Source organism: Heliconius melpomene, chromosome 9 (assembly GCF_056956725.1).
Source record: "Heliconius melpomene rosina isolate 202511_hmr_F chromosome 9, ASM5695672v1, whole genome shotgun sequence".
Taxonomy (NCBI): Eukaryota; Metazoa; Arthropoda; class Insecta; order Lepidoptera; family Nymphalidae; genus Heliconius; species Heliconius melpomene.
In genome coordinates this window covers 6,693,447-6,715,052 of record NC_140397.1, presented here as the reverse complement: position 1 = coordinate 6,715,052, position 21,606 = coordinate 6,693,447, and the positions used below count along the sequence as shown (strand labels likewise).

The 21,606-nt window shown below is 31.9% G+C and overlaps 1 protein-coding gene across 1 annotated transcript in view; it reads right to left on the bottom strand.

Annotated features, from left to right (window-relative positions):
- Window positions 1-8,516: 8,516 nt before the first annotated feature.
- Window positions 8,517-21,606, bottom strand: part of LOC146536388 (lachesin-like) — a 36,218-nt gene continuing 23,128 nt past the window's right edge. Inside the window, exons 6-7 of the mRNA XM_085190333.1 lie at window positions 14,221-14,317; window positions 8,517-9,105 (exon numbers count right to left, since the gene is read on the bottom strand). Of these exons, the coding sequence (XP_085046459.1) occupies window positions 8,996-9,105; window positions 14,221-14,317 (207 nt within the window). The 3' untranslated portion in view covers window positions 8,517-8,995. The remainder of the gene's footprint in view (window positions 9,106-14,220; window positions 14,318-21,606) is intronic.

The following is a 21,606-nucleotide window of genomic DNA, read 5'->3' as shown; positions in this document are numbered from 1 at the left end:
AATCTCTATTAGTTCTTTATTTCATTATTTTAATTTTGAGTATATTCCTAGTAAAACAATTCTAACATAAGAAAGTAATAATTTAATTTGGAAACCTTTTTAATAGAAACAATACAGCGGAAGTCCAAAAGAATTATAGGAAATATTAAATATACCTAGTTAATATAAGAAAAGTCGAGAGTAGTCTTCTAATGAAACGTTTGAAATATTCCTTCATAAATTTATTTTAGTCGACGGCTCTCTAGAGAGGAATTAACGCTTTTTGTAAGTTTTTATTAAAACCATTAGCTGGTGAGGTGACCTTCCCCCCTCGAATACATTTGATGAAATTGCTCTTTCCCATAGCAGCTATTCTCGTTGAATTAGTTTACTGTTTGAAATTTTAATCGTGTGGCTGTGAAGAATGTTTAAGCAGTTATTTTAATATAATAAAAATAAAATTTTAAAAAATCAGCTTTACGCTGTATCCCGCACACATCAGTGTAGACAGAGGGAACGTAGTGTTAAGATATTCCGTTCCCCATATTCCCATTCTGCCGAATTCTGAAGGCATTCGCTCAATTCCCTCTGTCTATCCTGCAGAGTGCGGGAAACAGCGTGAAGCTGATAAGAAAATAAATATTATCCTTCAAAGTAGTTGTGGGGCATTAAGGTCGATTGTATTCGTCAGTTTCGTTTCCTAAATATATTTAAGGTTTGTATTTTCAGAAAAATTATAGCAAATTCAAGAGAAATTGTTAAAATACCTTCGAGTCTACCATTAAAGTACGTTTTTACTTTGTAAGTCACAAGGGAACCTTTAAAAAGAATTCTGAATAAATATTTAAATATGTCAAGTCCCAATTTACATCTGTAAAAAATATTAATGTCTTAATGAACATTTTGTTCCGAAAATAAAATCGAGATCCTATTGAATGTGCTATCAATATTTTTTTTCAATAGACGGTTAACGCTATGGTTGGCAGTTCAATTCCCACTTGGTGCAAATAATTATTTTCACATCCACACTCTGGAAATAAAACATAGCCCAGCGTTCAGTTCCACCACTCAACACGCAATTTCTCGAACGTTGGGAGGAAAATGAGGAAAAGATTATCTACCCTGCGATATGCGGGAAGTAGAGGGAACCTAATGTTAAGACACTATATTCTTCTGCGTTAAACAGAGTGAAGCTAAAATAAATATTAAAGCAAACACGAATGTTATAACTATTCTTTAGTTCAATTAAAACTCAATAGTACAAACATTGGTATGGTAAAATAGAAAAAAATCGCTAGACCCAGTTCGTGACGGACCAGTTCTATTGTGTGTTGAAGTGTAAGGGAGAGATTATGTGTGTTATACAAACAACATGTACGTATCGATTTTTATATAAATATTTTCATTTATTAATAGTACTTTTAGTTCTTAGTATTTCAGTATGTAAGCAGTTTTAATTAATAAATATTTTCGGCTGTAAGCATTGTCAAGTCAACGTCGTATTACATATTTTTCAAAGCGGAGAAATGAAATAAATTCTTTACCCTAAGTGAAGATCGAATCCATAACCATTATTTACCAATATTAGTAGTCAAATACTATATAGAGGCGATCCCCATTCGAGGAAGCGAAACATTTATTTAGTATTATATTTCCATTCCTCTCTCTGGTGTCGAGGCAAAGGGTGGCGTTGAGTTCTGCCACTCAACACGCAATGCCTCCAGAATTTGGCAGGTTCCCTCTGCCTATCCTGCTGTGTGCGGGATACAGCGTGAAGCTGACTGATTTGTTTCATTTATTGAACAAAACAAATTTATTTTCATTATATTTTGTACAAAACAAAGTAAAAATAAGGTTTTTAATATTATTTTTAAGTATAAATACATCCATTCGTTACACATAATACAAAATATATCATCTCAATTTCAACAAGAAAATAGAAAATTGTTAGAACAACTGCTATGAATAATTTAACAACGATGCTCCTAGAAGCGGGGTAAATGCAGAGGGAGTATCAAAATAACAAAAACTAAAGCATGTTTTTTTATACTTTATTATTTCATATACTAAAGGTATCTACTATATATACTGCTTTTTGTTTGTTTTTGTTTGTTTCATATCTCGTAGTTTTATTTATACCTTACATTGTTAAATGCAATGCGATGCTTTCAGAAATCGGCGCAAAGTGAGGAACGGTAGTGTTTTAATGGGAACGTAGGGTCTCAACACTAGGTTCCCTTTGCCTACCCTGCTATGTGCATGATACAGCGTGAAGCTAAGCACACAATATAAATATAAAACACTTGTCTTCCATATTGCAAGGCGGTCGTGGTGTAAAGGACTGTGATCGCGACGGTTGTGAATTCAATTCCCACGGAGTTCATTAATTCATTTCATTTCTTCGGTCTAGTAACAAGGGAAAGCCCAGTGTTTAGTTCCGCAATTCAACTCGCCATATCTTAAATATTGAGCGGAAAGAGAGAAAATGGGTGTTATAACACTCGGTTTCTTCACGGTAGGCATTTTGCTTCTTGAAGGATATAGCGTAAAGCTAAAAAAAGTTTCTTTTTTGGTGAATTAACCCATCTGAATACTTTAATATTTTATGAAAACGTTTAAAAAGAGTTAAAAGTTGCAATAAACAATCCTAGTATTTTATAAAGTCTTATAGATTTCCAAAATTAATAAATTTTACCCAAATAAATTCATTATAATTATAATTTTATTTTTCTCATTAGAAAAAGAGTAATGGACAAATATAGCTAGGAAAAGTACTAAAACAACATATTTAATTTGTAAATATTTTATTAAAAAACATTCTTATCACAATATTACTATTAACATTATTATAACTGACGTACAGTCAACAAAAGCACCGATATGTAATTTTTTTTATATATTACAAATTAATAAATTATTATATTATGTGTGTATATGACATTTCTACATATAAAATCAAGGCACGTAAAGTAAATACAAAAGTAAGTTTCAAATATTTTTTGTATGACTATCATAAATTTTATAACACTAGCTCTTGTTTGTAGCTTTACATGAGTATTTGCTCAGATTTTTTGAAAAAATATGGAATAGCTAATATACCTAGGCTGTCCTAGATAAAATTTCAGATGGCAATAGGTACTATTTTTGGAAGCATATATCTAAATACATGTATATGTAGGTTTTTTTTAAATCATCATACAAACATGGCTTTACTACAATTTATTACATATTATATTAAGATATATATATAGAGATAATATTTACTCATATAAAATTTTTACACGAATACTTACGACATATAAGTGCAAATTTACAATATGTTACAATGATATGACAGTGCTTGAAACAAGATATATAATACAAAGATTATTTTATAATATTAACAATAGTATATTATAATTTTTATTCTAGAAGTATAATTCTTATATCCCATAAAGCTAGACTATTATATAAAACACGATGGCTGTTTTAATTAATAAGTTTCTTAAAAATATGTTATTAACATTAATTTATTTCAATTATATTTACAACTTTTAACCGATTTAAAAAAAAACGATGATGTCCTGTGTTCAACGCCTATATTTTTTATTTTGATAATTTTTTTGGAATATAAGGAAAGCTTGAAAAAAATGTTCAAAATATTCACTAACTTATGAGTTTGCTTATACTCCTTTAAACGTTAACGAAGTTTGGTAAACATTCGTACTTAAAACAAAACCTGGTAAAGCGAAGTAAGTTAATGTATTCATGGCAGAAGTAAGTAGAGTTGGAAAAAAAAATAGTTTTTATTTTATTTTTAAAAATACGGAAATATTCCAAATACATTCGTTACTACTTTAAGGATTCATGTTAAAGTAAATCGTTACAACTAATAATTAATTATTTAAATTGATAAAATATAACTAACGATATAATCTTATATCAGTAGTATTTATATTATTTTTCTATTAATTGCTTATGTAAATTAATTTTATTATTTATATTTAAATTATTTTTATTTTGCTAACGTTACCAGCTTAGCATACGCGTGTTCTGTCATGTGAAACTTCATTTTGACGAAGTTTTGATATAAACATAGGTGTTAAGTTGCTTTAAATATTTTATATACTTTAGTAGCACGAGGCCGTAGTGGCGCAGCGGCACAAGGGTGTGACTGTAACGCGAGGGTTGTGAGTTGGGTTCGAGGAAGTGAAATATTTATTTACGTTTACATTGCTCTGGTGGCGAGGTCAAGCGCGGCGTTGAGTTCTGCAACTCAACACGCAATGCCTCCAGAATTCAGCTGAAAGTGGGGAACAGAGTGTCTTAACACTAGGTTCCCTCTGTGAGCGGGATAAGCTGATTGATTTATTTCATTTATTTAGTATCATAAATATATTTTTGTACCAAATTTATTTTTACCTTATTTTGTACGTAACAAAGTAAAAATTCATTGAAACTGAACTTCAGTGGAATATATAATGGGTCAGAAAACTGATATAATAATAAAAACATAATAATATCAGTTTTCTGACCTATTTATACTTTTATTTTTACTGTGTTAATTTTTGTGTATTTTATTTTATTATTTAAAAGGTTTACATGATATGAATAAGAACAAAAAAAAATATTTAATTCAATTAACAAGGTTAAATTTTACAATTTCAATAAATTATTGATTTTTATGATTTTATGATATTTCTTAAGAAAAAAATTAAACATAAACTTAACTGTAAGTATTAAAGATATAATCTATATATATAAAAGGACTTGTCCTCACTGACTGAGGTAAGACGCACGCACAGCCGTAACCGCTGTGCGTAGAAACCTGAAATTTGGACAAAAGTTTACTTTCGTAATCTGGAAATCCACTAAGAACGGATTTTGAAAAATTTTAACCCCAAGAGGTGAAATAGGGGTTCAAAGTTTGTATGGAAAAAAATTTAAATCGGCACCGATTTTTATAAAATTTGAAATTTAGATTTTTAAAAGTATTTAATTGAACACGTATTTCATCGTTTTCTAGAATTCTCTCCCTAAGGGTGCAAATAAGGGGTTGAAAGTTTGTATGGAATCTTTAAATCACCACCGATTTTTGTAAAATTTGAAATTTAGACTCTTAAAAATATTTCATTGAACACATGTTTCATGGGTTATCAGAATTCACCCTTAAATACGCAAGCGAAGCTGCGCGCGTCCGCTAGTTATATATGTATGTAAATAACCTACTTTCTTATTAACATTTTACATAATATAACGAAAATCTTGTCAACGAGCAAAGTAATGAATCTTCAATGAACTCAATCATTCGAGTATGAAATAAATCAATTTCCCTCGCATATGCCAATCATAAGCTTTAAGCTTAACAAAATAAGGTCAATAACCTCTTGAAAGCTCGTCACAATTTTGTCCTTGTTTTTATTGATATATTAAAGTCGGCATAAATGTTCTACTTGGTAAGGTTCAGTTAATTAAATTATACGCTTGGATAATATTAAAATATATGTACATTAAGATATTGATGAAATTCCATTATAGTGTAGAAGTATTTAGCGATGGTTATAGGTTCGATCTCGGTCTATGTAATTTGTGTTTTACTTTTTTGGACAGATAGTAAATTAAAGTTATTTTTTTTCAATTTTCATTTCTTTTATATATATGCAAATATAATTTATAGTTTAAAGTAATACATTTTGTTTGTTTGAATTAACGTTATATTTCAAATAAATTCAAGAAAAGTAAAACTAACAAGTGATATTCAGTTTATTGATATGTAGATAGAATTACATTCTATAAAATATTACTACGAATAAATTACTGATTTTAAAACTGGTCAAATAATTTCATAATTCACGATATGTGTAACAATATGTTTGTCAGATTTTGGTAAATTTTACTATAGGTTGTCTTAGATTATTTATATTATAAAATATTTTAGTAAGCGAATAAAATAAATGTACCACGATTCGAACCTGCACCTCTTGGAAACCGTTCAAGAGTTTTCCAAGAGGCGTGGATTCAAGTTTTTTTCTATCATTAATGTGGAATAGCATAATAAAACGTCAAAAATTAATTATTATGATATGACATTCAGTAATTCTAATGGTAATCGTATTGAGTCATTTTCTTATTACAATTATAAAGTTCATACTACAATTATGAATTAGTTTTAAAATACACATATTCTTATGGAACGACGTTTTTTTCTTTCGTTCAGTCAAAAATTACAATTAAATGGGTACATCAGAAGGAATCCTGTTAACATAGAATTTAATATATTTATTTTAAAAAAATACTGTAGAGTTAGTTACCGGCTTCTCATCAGAACAACCTTCCTAATAGTTGGACTGACACTACTGACATTTTTACTTAACTAGACAATTCAAAAGTATTTATTTAACTGAGCGTTAAGTCTAGTTGAATAAATAATAATGTAATATTTTAAATTTAATTATTTTACCATTTATATATTTAGTGCTATTTTTATACAAAAAATGTAATTATATTTACCTTATATGTATATTTAACATTATATACATTTCATACAAACACCCGAGGACGGTAACTGATGCTGTGGATCTTTCACTGGATAAGCAAGTTTTCTTTTAAAAAGTTTAAAATAAAAATCTTTCATTAAAAATTAACGAAAAACAATATTATGGACATTCCTATTATATCCAAATTTGTTATAATTTATTTGTGGAAATATTTATTTACTTTTCACTTTAAAAAAAATAGAGAATTTTAATACTCATTTTTCCCAATTAATTTTTTAGCTACTACCTTCATGAAATCGCGTGTTATAATTTAATAAAAAAAAACTTTTGCACAATTTGAAACAGCTGTATAACAAACATATTTTTTCAGTGCACGCGCTAAAAGTCAAAATTTGCATATCTAATTAGTATTTCACATTATACAGGCGGTTCGGTTAGAACTAACAATTTCGTCAAAGTAAACATTTACGGGGCTCGTTGGAACTTCACGGCACTAAAGTTCTAAGTGTTTACACTACGCCCACTAACCTAATTAACTGTTGCGTTTTAATTACATATATAGATCCTGATCTGGGAAATTAGATTTTCAGCATTTTCATATTATATATGTTAGTATATATTAGTTAATTACTTCGAAATAGACATGATGGTTACAGGTTCGATATTCAACAGATTTTTTCAGCTTCTCATTGCATTTCGTACATTGCAGAATAGGCAAAGGGAACATAGGAACCTAGTGTTTAAAATACTCCGAGGACATAATAAAATAAATATTTCTTTCTCCCTAGTGGCAATTGAACCCACCGGCACGCCTAGCCTCGGTGTGGCACTTCGTTATTATAATTATTAGGTTTTTTTCTTATTACAGAGATTAATGCCTGTAATATTTTAAACGGCCCGTCCTCAACGTTTAATTGTTCGTAAATATGATAAGCTTATTAGGAAAATTCGAGTAGAAAAAACGAAGCAGTTTTATTAATGTAGACACTGTATTTTCTTCTAAATAAAATTGTGTCATCGCGTGTATGTCGGTGGAGTTCAATGCCCTATACTGCGGTAAAATGAAAATAATTTATTCCTCAAGTAGGAATCGAACCCATAACGATCGCGTTAACAGCAAAAGGCTAATCCATATGAAATACGAGTATTGTTCTAAAGGTAAAAGCAAATAGACAATAGAGAAAGCATCATATAACATTGAAATCTGACAATTTGAACCCATTGTAACTCAGTGGGTCGTCGGATTATATTAGAGATTAATGAGGATTCGATTCTCATTCGTGGGAATGATTATAGTTTTATTTATTTGCTCTATTAAGACAAGGGAAGACGTTGAGATTCGATACGCAACATACAATATCTCGCGAACTCGGCTGTGTGGGGAGCGGAACGTCTGGTTCCCTAGGTTCCCTCTGCCTACTGTGTTGAACGAGAAATAGAGAGAAGCTAGTACAAAAGTCTCTCAATTAAAATTATATTAATTTTCAGTTTCCTCCAATATTTTTTAATATAAATGCTCATGTTCACGTTTTACTTGTGGTCTGTATAAATCTCCTGTGAAATTATTTAATATTTACTGCACAGTTTCCATATTTTTATTGAAATTTTGGCTTAAAACGTAAAATTCAACAGATTTTCAAGAATATAAATATTTGCTGAATATTTAATGAAGTATATATTTATATGAACACATTATATTATATTATCTTTTATATCTTTTTCAGGCCCTCGTGGCGTAGTGGTCGACGTCTGTTTCTTGTTGGGGCATCGATTATAATTAATTAAGAATAATTATTAATTAAATAAAGAACGGAAAAATATGAATATTTTTGTATGTATAGTATTAAAATATTGTACTCAAGTATTTTTTATAATATACCTTTACAGTTAGTTATTATGTGTAACGAGGCGTCGTCGTTACCTCGTTATTTTCGTTATGATTGACTTTTACATTTTTCATTATAGGTATTTTTAAAATATATTTGTAAATAAAGTTATTTTGCTTAAACATTCAAATAATTCAACATTATACTTATAAGTAAGCAAATTTTGACTTTTCATTTTGTTAATTTTCATACAAAACAAATACTTTTATATACAAATACATATTTACGCGATATGTCACAAACATTATTTTCCATATAAATAAACAAAAAGAGGGCGTTATGCCGCAGAGGCAAAAAAGTGTGTCTGTAAAGCGACGGTTGTGGGTTCGATTCCCACTCCGGGGAATGAATTATTATTTATTAATATTTCCATTTCTTCACTCTGGCACCAACGCAAATGCCCGGCGTTGAGGTCCGTCACTCAATACGTAACATTTCGAAAAAATCGGCGGATAATATGTAACAGAGTGTCCTAACACTAGGTTCCCTCTGTCTATCCTGCTATATACCTTTAAAGCTTTGTAAATCTAAAATTCTCCTCGAGAAGGTGAAATACAGTCGCTTAGTATAGCGACAGCGATTTATTAATATTAATTTGTTCCCAGAGAAATTCCTGCGTTACCCAGCCTTTCTTTTCTTTCCATTCTAAATAGGTCATCTTATATCGTGGCAAGTACTAAATATGAATAGAAGTGACGTGAACAGCAAGCTCATGTAGCTGGTTGTGGTCTTGACTCCGCTCTGTAGCTCTGCGAGACTTGAACCTGTGAACAAAATGTTTTAATACTTAATATATATTTTTTATATATAAACTAGTGGACCCGAACGCGGCTACGCCCGCTTGAACTGTACCAATATTTTATTAAATATGTTTATGAAATTGTTTTCAATAGAGAGATGCGTTAAGCAAGCTCATTTTGGGTGACATTTTCTAATAAAAAACTTTGCAAATCGTTATTATTAACATGGCGGAATAAATTGCATGTCAAATTAATAAGTATATTGGTATATATCGAAAATATTACAAATATGAGAAAAAAGTATCCTATGTTCATCCCGAGACCCTCAAGTATCTCTATATGAGTATTTTATCACAATTAAATTAGCAGTTTTGCCCTGATTGCGTAAAAGACAGACAGACAGACAGAGAGAGTAACTTTCGAATTTATAATATAGGTATGGATTAAAAGGATATCTCATCTAGTCGATGCGGCCGTCATGACGCAGGGGGAGTGACTGGTTGTGGGTTCGATTCCTAATTGGGGTATAAAATACTTAAAATTCTCATTTCCTCGCTCTGGTGATGAGGCAATTCGCGGCGTTGAGTTTCGCCACTCAACACGCAATGCCACTAGAATGGCGAACGGGAAATTGGGAAACGGATGTACAGAAGTCGAGTGAGGAATATATTCAGCCGTTTCAATACATATTTTGATATTTTCTGAATCTCGAATATTATTGTAATAACATGTTTATATTTACTCTCGCTAAGTCCCTTAGGGTATCAAATATACATAACGTACTACATGATACCTATACGATATCATATCGATTTTGATAAAGAAAATGTTATATATATTTTTTGCAGGTACTTCGTTAACAATGTATAACAAGAAATATATGATGAAAAAATCATATACCTACATCTATATATATAAAATCGAAAGGTTACTCACGTGATCTCAATAACTACAAGTGCTAGGAAACTCAAATTTTGCATAGGAGTTTCTTATAGGACGTAGGTGCTCGCTAAGACGGGAATTTGCAAAATTCGACTTCTAAGGGGTTGATTTTGGGGTTAAAAGTTTGTATGAAACTTCGTTACTACAAATGCTAGGAGTCTCAAATTTAGCATGGACGTCACTTATAGGACGTAGGTACTCATGGAGACAGAAATTAATAATAACGTAGTTCACGCAGGCGAAGCCGCGGGCGGGCCGCTAGTATATTGTATATCTTTTTAGGTTCACGTATATGTCAGATTAAGCAGAGGGAACCTGTGAACCTAGTATTGAGATAATGCGTTCCCACATCCGCCGAGTTCTTGAAGCATTGAATGTTGAATGGTAGAACTCAAGGCCGAGTTTCGAAAATATTAAATATTTCTCTGCCCAAATGGGAATCGAACCCACAACCGTTACGTTTACAGTATCGCGGCCTCCTGTCTATACCTAGCTAATATTTTATAAATATATATATACTAGCGGCCCGGTAGCGGTTACACCCGCGTGAACTATGTTATTATTAATTTCTGTCTCCATGACTACGTCCTAGTGACGTCTATGTAAAATTTGAAACTTCTAGCATTTGTAGTAACGAAGTTTCATACAAACTTTCGACCCAAAAACAACCCCTTAGAAGTTGAATATTGCAAATTCCCGTCTTAGCGAGCACCTACGCCTATAAGTAACTCCTATGCAAAATTTGAGATTCCTAGCACTTGTAGTTTCTGAGATTTTGTGATGAGTGAGTGACCTTTCGATTTTATATATATAGATGAAAAATACAGTCCCAGTCGTGCTATTCTCGTTATATCCTGCATAAGCAAGGTAGGCAGAGAGAACCTACTGTTCTCTATTTTCTGCCAATTCGAGACATTTTATGATTATGAGGCCGCCGTTGGTCTTGCAAGAGCAGGAAAGTGTGAAATATAAATTCTCCCAAAATAAGAATCGAACTCACAACCACTACGCTTACGTAAAAACACGTAAAACCACCACCCCACACAAACTACAGAAATATTCCACACGTAAATTCAAATTCCAGCCAAATCTTTAATACTAAAGTCTTCATTTAACTCTCTGTTCCAGCTCTCTAATCGGCACACACTGTACATCCGGCCAGTACTGTCCTTTCATCCGGCCTCTTGTGAATGAGAATGGGGTGGCTAGTTAGCATTGTTTGCTTGCTCTTAATGACTTTTGGTCTGTCATTAGGTATTTTCAGCTATTTGCTATTTGTGATGGACTTTAGTTTCTTAATTGCGTTTGATGGTAGGTAGGGGGTGGTGGAACTGATGTGAGGATATACAGATATGATGATGGTGGGTTCGAGTTCGACGTGGTGCAGTGGAATAGTGTTTGTCTATAACATGAGCGACAGTTGTAGGTTCGATGCCTTATCAGAGGAATTAATAATTTTCAATTCCTCTCTCTGGTAACAAGGTACGGCGGCTATGAATTCTGCCACTTAATACGCAATATCTCGAAAATTGGGCTTCATATGGGGAAAGAAGTGTCTTAACTCTAGGTTACCATATTCCCTATACTTATCATGCTAGAATAAAACTTTCTTACACATTTTTTCATTTCTCAGTTCGTGTACGAGATTAAAAGGCGTTGATTTACGGCACTCAACACTCATTGTGGGCAAGGGGAGTATTTAACTAGTTCTCATCAAAAAATATTTGTCATCCTAACGACCTTGTTAGTGTCTCAACACTAGGTTAACTCCATTATTTTGCGGGATTCAGCGTGAAGCTAAATTAATAATTCTTAACACAAACATTGCATCGGAAGTAATATATGTTTATTTCATCTTTCGCTTAAGAAGTCTTGTATTTACTAAGTGTTATTACAGCTGTTTGAGATTTAATTGTTTTGTTTAGATGAGCTCGTTCTTGTTTCACTATATTATTATTGCAAGATTCATACTGTTACTCATAAAATTTATAAATTTCATAATTTCATTTTAATTTAAATTGTATGTAAAATTGAATGAATTTTACTCTTAAAGACAAAGCGCAGTGTTGAGTTTTGCCACACAACACGCGATGTCTTGAAATTTGGGCGTTGTGTAGAGAATGGATGTCTTCTTATATTTAGATCCTTCTGGTAGGATGTAGGTAAGCAAAAAAAGTTTCTTTTTTTTACTTTTTTTCAGCTTCACGCTGCATCCCGCACACAGAAGGGTAGGCAGAGGGAACCTAGTGTTAACACTCCGTTCCCCACTTTCTGTCGAATTCTGGAGTCATTGCATGTTGAGTTACAGAACTCAACGCCTATCTATATATTATATTTTACAAATTAAGCACTTTCATTTGAAATTTATATTAGGTGAGTATTTGTTGCAGCGGCCCTTTTGTTGAATTAACATCATCATAATTCAAATTTTAGCTCAATTGGATACCGACAAATGGGTATATCTGAGCAAGATTTTACATACTGACACGGCAAGTTAAATTCAAAAAGTTAAAATAAAGGATTTTTTTTAACCGAATTTACATTTGCTTATTACACCGACTCATAAAATCTGAGGACACGGGACGTTAATTTTCGATCGCTGTAAAGGCGTTAAAATGTATTTATTTTTATATAGGGCTTTTGTTGTAAGCCCGTATTTCTGTAATACTCGTATATAATTTTTTTTTATATAACACTAGTGGACTCGAACGCGGCTACGCCCGCTTGAACTATACGAATATTTATTAAATATATTTATGAAATTATTTTCAATTTTCAATAGAGAGATGCGTTAAGCAAGCTCATTTTGGGTGACGTTTTCTAACAACAAACTTTGCAAATCGTTGCTTAGCAACGACGGTTGTTATTAACATGGCAGAATAAATTTCATGTCAAATTAATAATTATTTTAATATATTGGTTATATATCGAAAATATTACAAATATGAGAAAAAAAAGTATCTTATGTTCATCCCGAGACCCTCAAGTATCTCTATATGAGTATTTTATCACAATTAAATTAGCGGTTTGGCCCTGATTGCGTAAAAGACAGACAGACAGACAGACTATTGAGTGAGACATAATTTATATAATTTTATACCCTGAAATATTTCCTTATAATTAAAGTGTATTCTTAATAGGTATTAACTGTATTAGTAATAACATTAACTATCAAACCGTAGGAAATTAGGAAAGACATAAATTAATTATTGATGCAAATTATTATAATTACATACTAACTACAGTAGTTAGCGAAGCGTGCATATATATGTATGTATATTTATCGTCTTCGCATATATGTATATACATACATTGCTTCTAAAATGTCATAAGACGAGGATTATTTTGGTTTATATAGCAGTTTTAACTTCATTATTCTATTATGTGTTTATTACTGATTGCTCTTTCGACTTTGCTTACGGTTTGGCCAGCTTGAACTATGTACCTTAAAGTCCAAGGTCGAAACGGACTACAGTAAAATTAGCTTCTGCTTTTCCTCTTTAATTATTCTTTATTTTATTTGGAAAGAAAAATATTTATCTAGAAAACATACTAAAATTTGAACGTAGCGTCGCTTGGATAACTCTAGTCACTAAGCCATATGTCCAAGCTACGTCGAAATTCTTATTAACTTGTTACAACTTATTGAAATTATTAAATATTTCATTATCTCGAGTGGGAATCGAACCACGCACCTACGCCACGACTGACCCTAATAGTTCTAATTTCTTAGACCTAACTACCAATTAAATGCATTTAACCGTTTAAAATATAAACTATACACGAACACTTCTAAACGTATGCAAGATATGCCAGATAATAACGAGCCTCATGAAATTCATATAGCCCTCATTTAAATAACTGGCAGATTTCTACAGTTTGCTATGTACGAGTAATTGTTGATTCTTAGTACAGAAGCGATATAATTTATACAGAAAGTGGGTAGATAGATAATATTGTGATGCCGGGAATTAGTTTAACCTATATTTGAACCATAATTTAGTTGTTCAGGTCGTTGTGGCACAGTGGCAAATCGTCTGAAAACGTGACGTTTATAGGTTCCTTTTCCACTTAGAATTACCTTCTTGTGTTGAGTTGAATAGCGGAACTCAGGAGAAAGAAGGAAATGGGAATATTATCATTTTTGGTCCCCCGAGCGGCAATCGAACCCACAACCTTTATAGAATTAAATCATACCTTGTAATACGTGGACTCTAGCCATAGATTTCATAGAAATTGGCGCTTCAAGAGAACAGGTGTAGTTGCCCGCATCCTCCACTTTGAGATGCGCTACCTGTAACAAAGTGCTTGTTAGTGAAACACTTAATAATAAAATACAAATATTACAGATGTCAGTCGTAGCTCAGGGACTCAAGAGTGTGTGATTCGATTCCCACTTAAGAAAAATAAAATAAAATATTTTAGTAAGGAGTAAAAGCGCGACGTTGAATTCCGCAACACAACACGCCATGTCTGCCATGCCAACTAAAAAAATATATGTTAAAAATATAAAATAAAGTTTTTTTTTTCAATATAACGTTATTTTTATAATGATAACTGCAATATAACCAAAAAAAGCATGAACCTAAAATACCCTTGCAAGGAAGGAGGTAGGAGTAGGAGGTAGGACCCCTACTATGATAAGCAGAAAAAATATTTTACGTATCTCTTCTATCTAACTCTTACCCTCTTAACCTTCTCCCTTAAAACCATATAAACGGTTGTTGAGAAGTACGAATTGGAGACGAAAACTATTGTTCAAATTTCATTTGTGTAAATTTCATTTCAAACCAGACTGATTGCTAAGATGAGTGAACTTAACCAAACTAACTCTTACAAAACAAAATTTTCAGCTTTATAATATTAAGTACAGACTTGAAATAAAAAATAAATAAAACACATAACTGTTTCTAGCAATATACATAAAATAAATAGAAAACAAAAATAGTTTTCCATACAATAATTGAATAAACTAAATAACTACAAAATCTATATTACTCATTCCTTTAGGCACGAGCTACGTATTTAAGGAGAAAGACCCATCATTATCTATTTCCGGCACAAAGAAACACGTAAGGGTAAATCAAGTTCAATAGAGGTTAGGCTGTGGATATTTAAACGTTTACCTTCGAAGATTTCCTTGGCTTTCCTAATTGAGTATTTAGCCAGCATTTGTGATGTTTAGTGATAATTCACTCTGTTTTATATTTTCTATAATTTTAGTTATCTTTTTGTTTGTAAACACTTCACGTTGCTCATATTTCGTCATCTGGAGGCATTGTGGGTTGAGTGGCGGAGCTTAGCGCCACGTTTTGTTTCATTATCAGAACGATAAAATGAAAATATTAAATATTTAATTTTCTCGAGTGGAAATGGAACTCACAACCCGTCGCGCTTATAGTTCCTTAGTGCTACGACTGGCTCTAGTAAGTAATCTATAATTTACAATTAAATGAATTCTGGAATATAATATGTAAAATGAATGGCTGTGAAGCACAGGAACGAAGAAATGAAAATTAAAATTGGTGTTTCACTGTTAAACATGATGATTATGGGTTCGATTCCCACTCGGGCCAATGATTTATTTTCAATTTCTCGCTCTAGTAACAAGACAACGCTTTGACTAGAGCTTAATCACTCAACACGCAATGTCTCAAAAATTAAGCAAAAAGGGAAACAGCGTGTTAATACCAGATTCCCGCTACTTATCCTTATGTATGCGGGATAAAGCGTGAACGTCAAAAAATTATGTATCCAAGGTAAATATTAAACGTTTCGCTCCACACATTCATTTCCTTTTTTCAACGACACTTATGCCTCTTATATATTCAGCCATTCAATTTAGGCAAAGAAATGAGAGGTGCAAAAAATTTAGCTTTACACGGTGGAAAATTTCATAACCGCCCCGCATATTGTATAATACAAAATTTCTTCGTAACTTATTGTTATATTTTACTTTATAAAATTAATCTTTGTAATGTAGGGAAAATGTAATTTTTTTGCATGAGGTTTTTTTTTTTTTGGAGGCGACGACGTGGCTTATTGATTGGGATAATAGCTGATTGTAGATGCGATGATTGTGAGTTCGAATTCCAATTAAGGAAATGAAATTTTAAATTATTTATATATTCCCGCAATATTTATTTAAATAAGACATCATAATAAGTTATATATATATATATATATATATATGTGTGTATGTTTTAGTAGGTATTACTAAGACTGTGCTGTCGGTCTGTCTCTCATCAATCTAAATCTCATGAACAGTAAAAGTTAGACAGTTGAAATTTTCAAAGATGATATATTTCTTTAACAATTTTAAGGGGGCCCTCAACACACATGATTTTTTACTGTTTTTATAGATAATGGGAACCCTTTGTGGGCGACTTACACTTTTCCCTATTAATAGATATCTATAGTATATAAATATAAATACATAATAATATTTTGTGTATGAAATCTTTAAAACTGCACTGCGTTTAGAAATTACCTATCTAAATATTTTATTTCAGAGTTCATAAATTATTCTTAGATGTTATAGGACTTATAGGTTAAAGGTAAATTTGACACAACATTAAGGCTTTGGACGGTAGATTAAGATAATACAGGGAAGCATAGGTGCCTGACATCTGCACCCTTTTATCGGTCCCATAAATATTTATATCGTAACTAGCGGCCCGCCCGCGGCTTCGCCTGCGTGAACTACGTTATTATTTATTTCTGTCTCCACGAGTACCTACGTCCTAAAAGTGACGTCGATGCAAAATATGAGACTCTTAGCATTTGTAGTAACGAAGCATAATCATATTTTTAATAATATCATAATTCATACAAATTTTCACCCCAAAAACAAACCCTTAGGAGTCGTCTTAGCGAGCACCTACGTCCTATAAATAGCTCCTATGCAAAATTTGAGATTCCTAGCACTTGTAGTTTGAGATTTCGCGAGTGACCTTTCGATTTTTTATACATAGATAAAGCAGTTACTATTATATTTTATTAATCAATAACATAATGTATACGAAATCCATAGACGTTATAAATAAATTGAATCACGCTTTATTCTGTATTCCATATAGTAGGGTAGGCAGAGGGAACCTTAAACAGAGGCTTTTACCTTGGTGCCAGAGCGAAGAAATGAAAATATTATTTAATATTAATTCATTCCCTCGAGTGGGGATCGAACCCACAACCGTCCCGTTACAGTCACCCTTGTGCTTCTGGGCTACGATGGTCCCAATAGTTAAAATCTCTTAGAAATTAAATATCTAGATAATTCTCTTTAGTTAAAAGTAGCAGATAAAAATAAAATATAATTAAAACTGATAATTATGAGAAAATAAAAAAAATGTACGGACCACTGTCTGTGTCTGTAGGATTTAGTTAAAATATATATAAAAACAAAAAAAATAACAGCTTTTGAAATTAAAATTTGTCTTAACATTTTCCTTTACTAAATTGAAACCTCGTACGAAATAACCCGTTATATTCAAAAGTACTCCAAAGCCTTGTAAAATTGCTTTATTAGAATAAATGTCCATTTCGGAACAAGCCTTGCATAATACTAGCTTGTCCGTGCCCAGTTACATGGGAGCAATTGAATTGTGCAAATAGGCAACCCGGAGAGATTGAAAACGACGAATATATTAGCATCAGGGAAATATCCAGTAAATGTGGTAGTGTTTCGATTTGGTGATATCTTCATTGTTAGTGTATTAGATGATGATGATAATCATTTTCATCATCTCTCTTCATCATTTCTCTTTTGAGTTACTAGTGTAGTTTTAATATTTTTCCCCAAATCCCCATTTTCCCCAATTTTTTAATTTCGATAGTTTACATAAGGACCCTCGAAATACGAGAATGTTTCTATATCAATTTTACAATAAAGTAAAATGAGTGATTAGTTTCACGTGCAATTTCGTATGTAGCGGGATAGACAGAAGGAACCACTAAAAAAGGGAAAGGGAAAGTGGCGAAATTCCAAACAACGCTTTGTCTTGTTACGAAAATTAATATAATTCATTTCCACGAGTGGGAATCGAATCTAAGAACTCTAATTGAACATTCATGTAAGAAGCTACCAGGGTAAGAGAGTAAGGGATACCCTACGTACGTGACATACTCGTAAGTAAATCCACCGTGTTTAGTAAACTGGACAAACGTGTTAAAACAGGAAGTATGGACAAAGCTCAAAGTCACGTTTTATCCTAATGATCCCATATAAATCCAACCCCCAAGCAAGCTGCATTAGTCAGTTAGGTATTATGCTCCATTTGGAGAAGTATTTCCCTTGTACTATCTTATCCATTCAAGATATTGAAGCTTAGTGAGAAAATGTATAGTAGATTCTTGTTTATATTACTGGGAAATGTATTTTGTTGCATATAGAATACAAATCTCAATAATATAAAAAAATCTAATCAGAGGGAACCTAGTGTTAAGACACTCCGTTCCCACTTTTCGCCGAATTTTTGGAAGTTTTGCGTGTTGAGTGGCGGAAATCAACACCGTGCTTTTGCCTCGACACCAGAAGTGGAAATATAAATTTAAATAAATATTGTATTTTTTCGAGTGGGGATCGAACCCATAACTAGTCGATATTACAACAAACTTTGTTCTTCTACGCCACCACTGGGCACAAGTTTTTTTTGTTAATTTTCTATTTTCTAATAAATTAATACATAAATTATAAAAATTATCAATTAAAATTTCAATAGCTTATTACTTAGGTGTGGGGCCAAGAACCGTATGCAGAAGACAGTGTGGTACTTGAGTGCTCGTATAGTGAGTTGTTCTGCACTCTGGATTTCTAATTATACTGGCTTGAATCTCAGTTTTAGTGTTGATGATATTCTGTATAAAATATATTTAAATAAACAATTTAAAGACATATATATAGGTTAGAGTATAGGTTTTTCAAATGTTATCGAGACATAACTTGTTGACTGGCGGAATTAAACGCCGCGCCTTGCGTTTTTAGAAGAGCGAAGAAATGATAACGTTAAATAATTCATTCCTCTCAGTGAGAATCGAACCCACAACCTTCGCGTTCACAGTCGTCACATTTTTATTGTATTAAAATTTTAAATTTCAATCGTTGTTTTTTATTAGATTTACACGGTATTCTTATAAAGCAGGGTAGGCAGAGAGAATAGAACATAGAATCTTGATATACAATCACACACTTATATCACTGTGCTACGACGGCTTCAAAATTATTATTTTATTTATACACTTAAAAAAATATATATAAATCAACAACATAAAAAACAATTACCAAAAGTCAGCCATTTCTCTTATATAACACTAACGATGATTCTTTTGAGCGAAGCAAGCTACCGAGACAGTAATTTCTTCTTTTTCGTTGGAAAATTTCATAAAAGTAGCTATACGAATATAAAATGACGCGAAGTTTTCATTCTCTTTTTACTCCTTTATTAAATTTTAATTTTCAATCGTTATACAAAATAATAAATAATGTTATGTTAATATAATTTAAGAAATGAGGGCATTTGTGGCGGCGGGGTACAAGCGTGTAAAAGCGACCGGTTGTTAGTTCGATTCCCTCTTGAGGCAATGAATAATAAATACTGTCTTGCCGGAGAAATAACCCTACCTAAAATCGAAACCCGCTTAAATAACATAAAATCCCCTACATATAAAACTACAATATTTAAAAAAAATCATATCTAAAACACCAATGAAAAAATCAAAAAAATCTACCTATTCCTTTGACTGGCTCTAACATTAAAAGCTTGCCAATTCAATTTTTAAATCTGTCATTTTTTCACAAAGCTTATAAAAGCTTTGTCACATATTCAGTTCTTTCAAAATGGAGAAGAACAAATGTTTTTTTTCTCTAGTTGAGTCAATATGAATATATTTACTTATGTTGCTTCACTCGTATAGTAGGGTAGATAGAATCTAGTGTTAAAACACTCTCAAAATATTCGTGATATAATTATAAAAATATAAATATTACAACTAATTAAATCTCATTCGTGTGAGCTTTATATTTTAATTCGGCGGAAAATGAGGGCAAGTGTCTTCATGGGAACGGAATGCCTTAACGTTAGATTCATTAGTTCTCTATAAAAAAAGAATAATTCGTATAATAATTTCATATTTCCATGTATATATATACCATTATCCACAAGTATTTACTTGTGGCTTAATTTTACACCCCCAAAATATATCAGAACCCACGCCTTTTGGAAGCCATCCAAACTAGTTTCAAACAGTTTCCAAAAGGCGTGGGTTCGAGTACCATTACGCTAAAACTTTTATAAATTTTCTTTAAAAATTAATATAAACTTTTGAAGGACATTTGTCCACAAGCATACTAGAAATCCTTGTAAAAATGGAGAAATATGCCCAAAAATCTTCTTTTAGAGGAGAAATAGCTGCATGGTTTCTTACAATCTTTAACTGACCATAAATTATAGTAGCGACATTGATGTATAGGATCCTCTATCGGAAAGGAACGTCTTCCGATTATTCACATCGAAATTGTTTGAAAGGGTGGAAATTGACATTTACTAACTGATTCAAAGTCTTTATATGTAGTTAGTGAATTGAAATTTAATTTTAAATCTATTGCTTAGCTTTTTATTGGTTTCTATCATCTATGGTTAGTCTGAAATTCATCTAAAATTACGATGAAATATATAAATATTTCGTCTCCTCGAATGGGGATCGAACCCACAATCACTAGACCAGAAGAAATATTTATTTAAATTTATATTTACATTTTCTTCGCTCTGGTCTCTAGGCAAAGCGCGGCGTTGAGTTCTGCCACGCAATATACAATGCCCCCAGAATTCGGCAGAAAGTGGGGAACGGAATGTCTTAACACTAGGTTCCCTCTGTCTACAATGCTGTGTGCGGGATACCGAGTGAAACTGTTGATGATGAAATATTTTATCTTCTTTTTTTTCAGCTTTACACTTGTATCCCATACATCATATAGCACGGTACACAGAGAAGACCTAGTATTAAAACACTCCGTACCCCACTTATGGCCGAATTTATCGAGATTTTCGTTTGAAATAAAATCAAAAACAAAATATTATTATATCCATTTCAATCACTTTTCAATTGATTGAAGTTTTAATAAACAAAACAAAATATTAATATTAATAGCTTCTTTAAAAAACTACCGCAAAACTATACTTTTAGTTATTTATAAAATACAAACTTTCATATTTTGCTAAATGACCAGCTTGTTGCGATCATCGTCACTAACGACCAAAGTTTCTAACAACGATTTTGCGTTACAGCGCTTAGTTACGGGTAGTTAAAGTATCAAAAAACTATGACATCAGTTTTAGCTCAAGATATTTTTTGTTTCCAACAAAATTTAAATAATGTATTGACAGGAGCGAGGAAATTTTATAATTTATGCTTTTTTCCAAAGCATTTCTTTGCGCTTGAAAGATTGAGGACAGCGTGGCTAGTTTAGTTTACGCATCAATATAATATTAAATAAAAAAAATCAGTTTCTCAGAACCAATTTTTGCCGAATTCTGTGGACATTGCTTGTTAAGTGACAGAACTCAACACCGCGCTTTGCCTCGACAC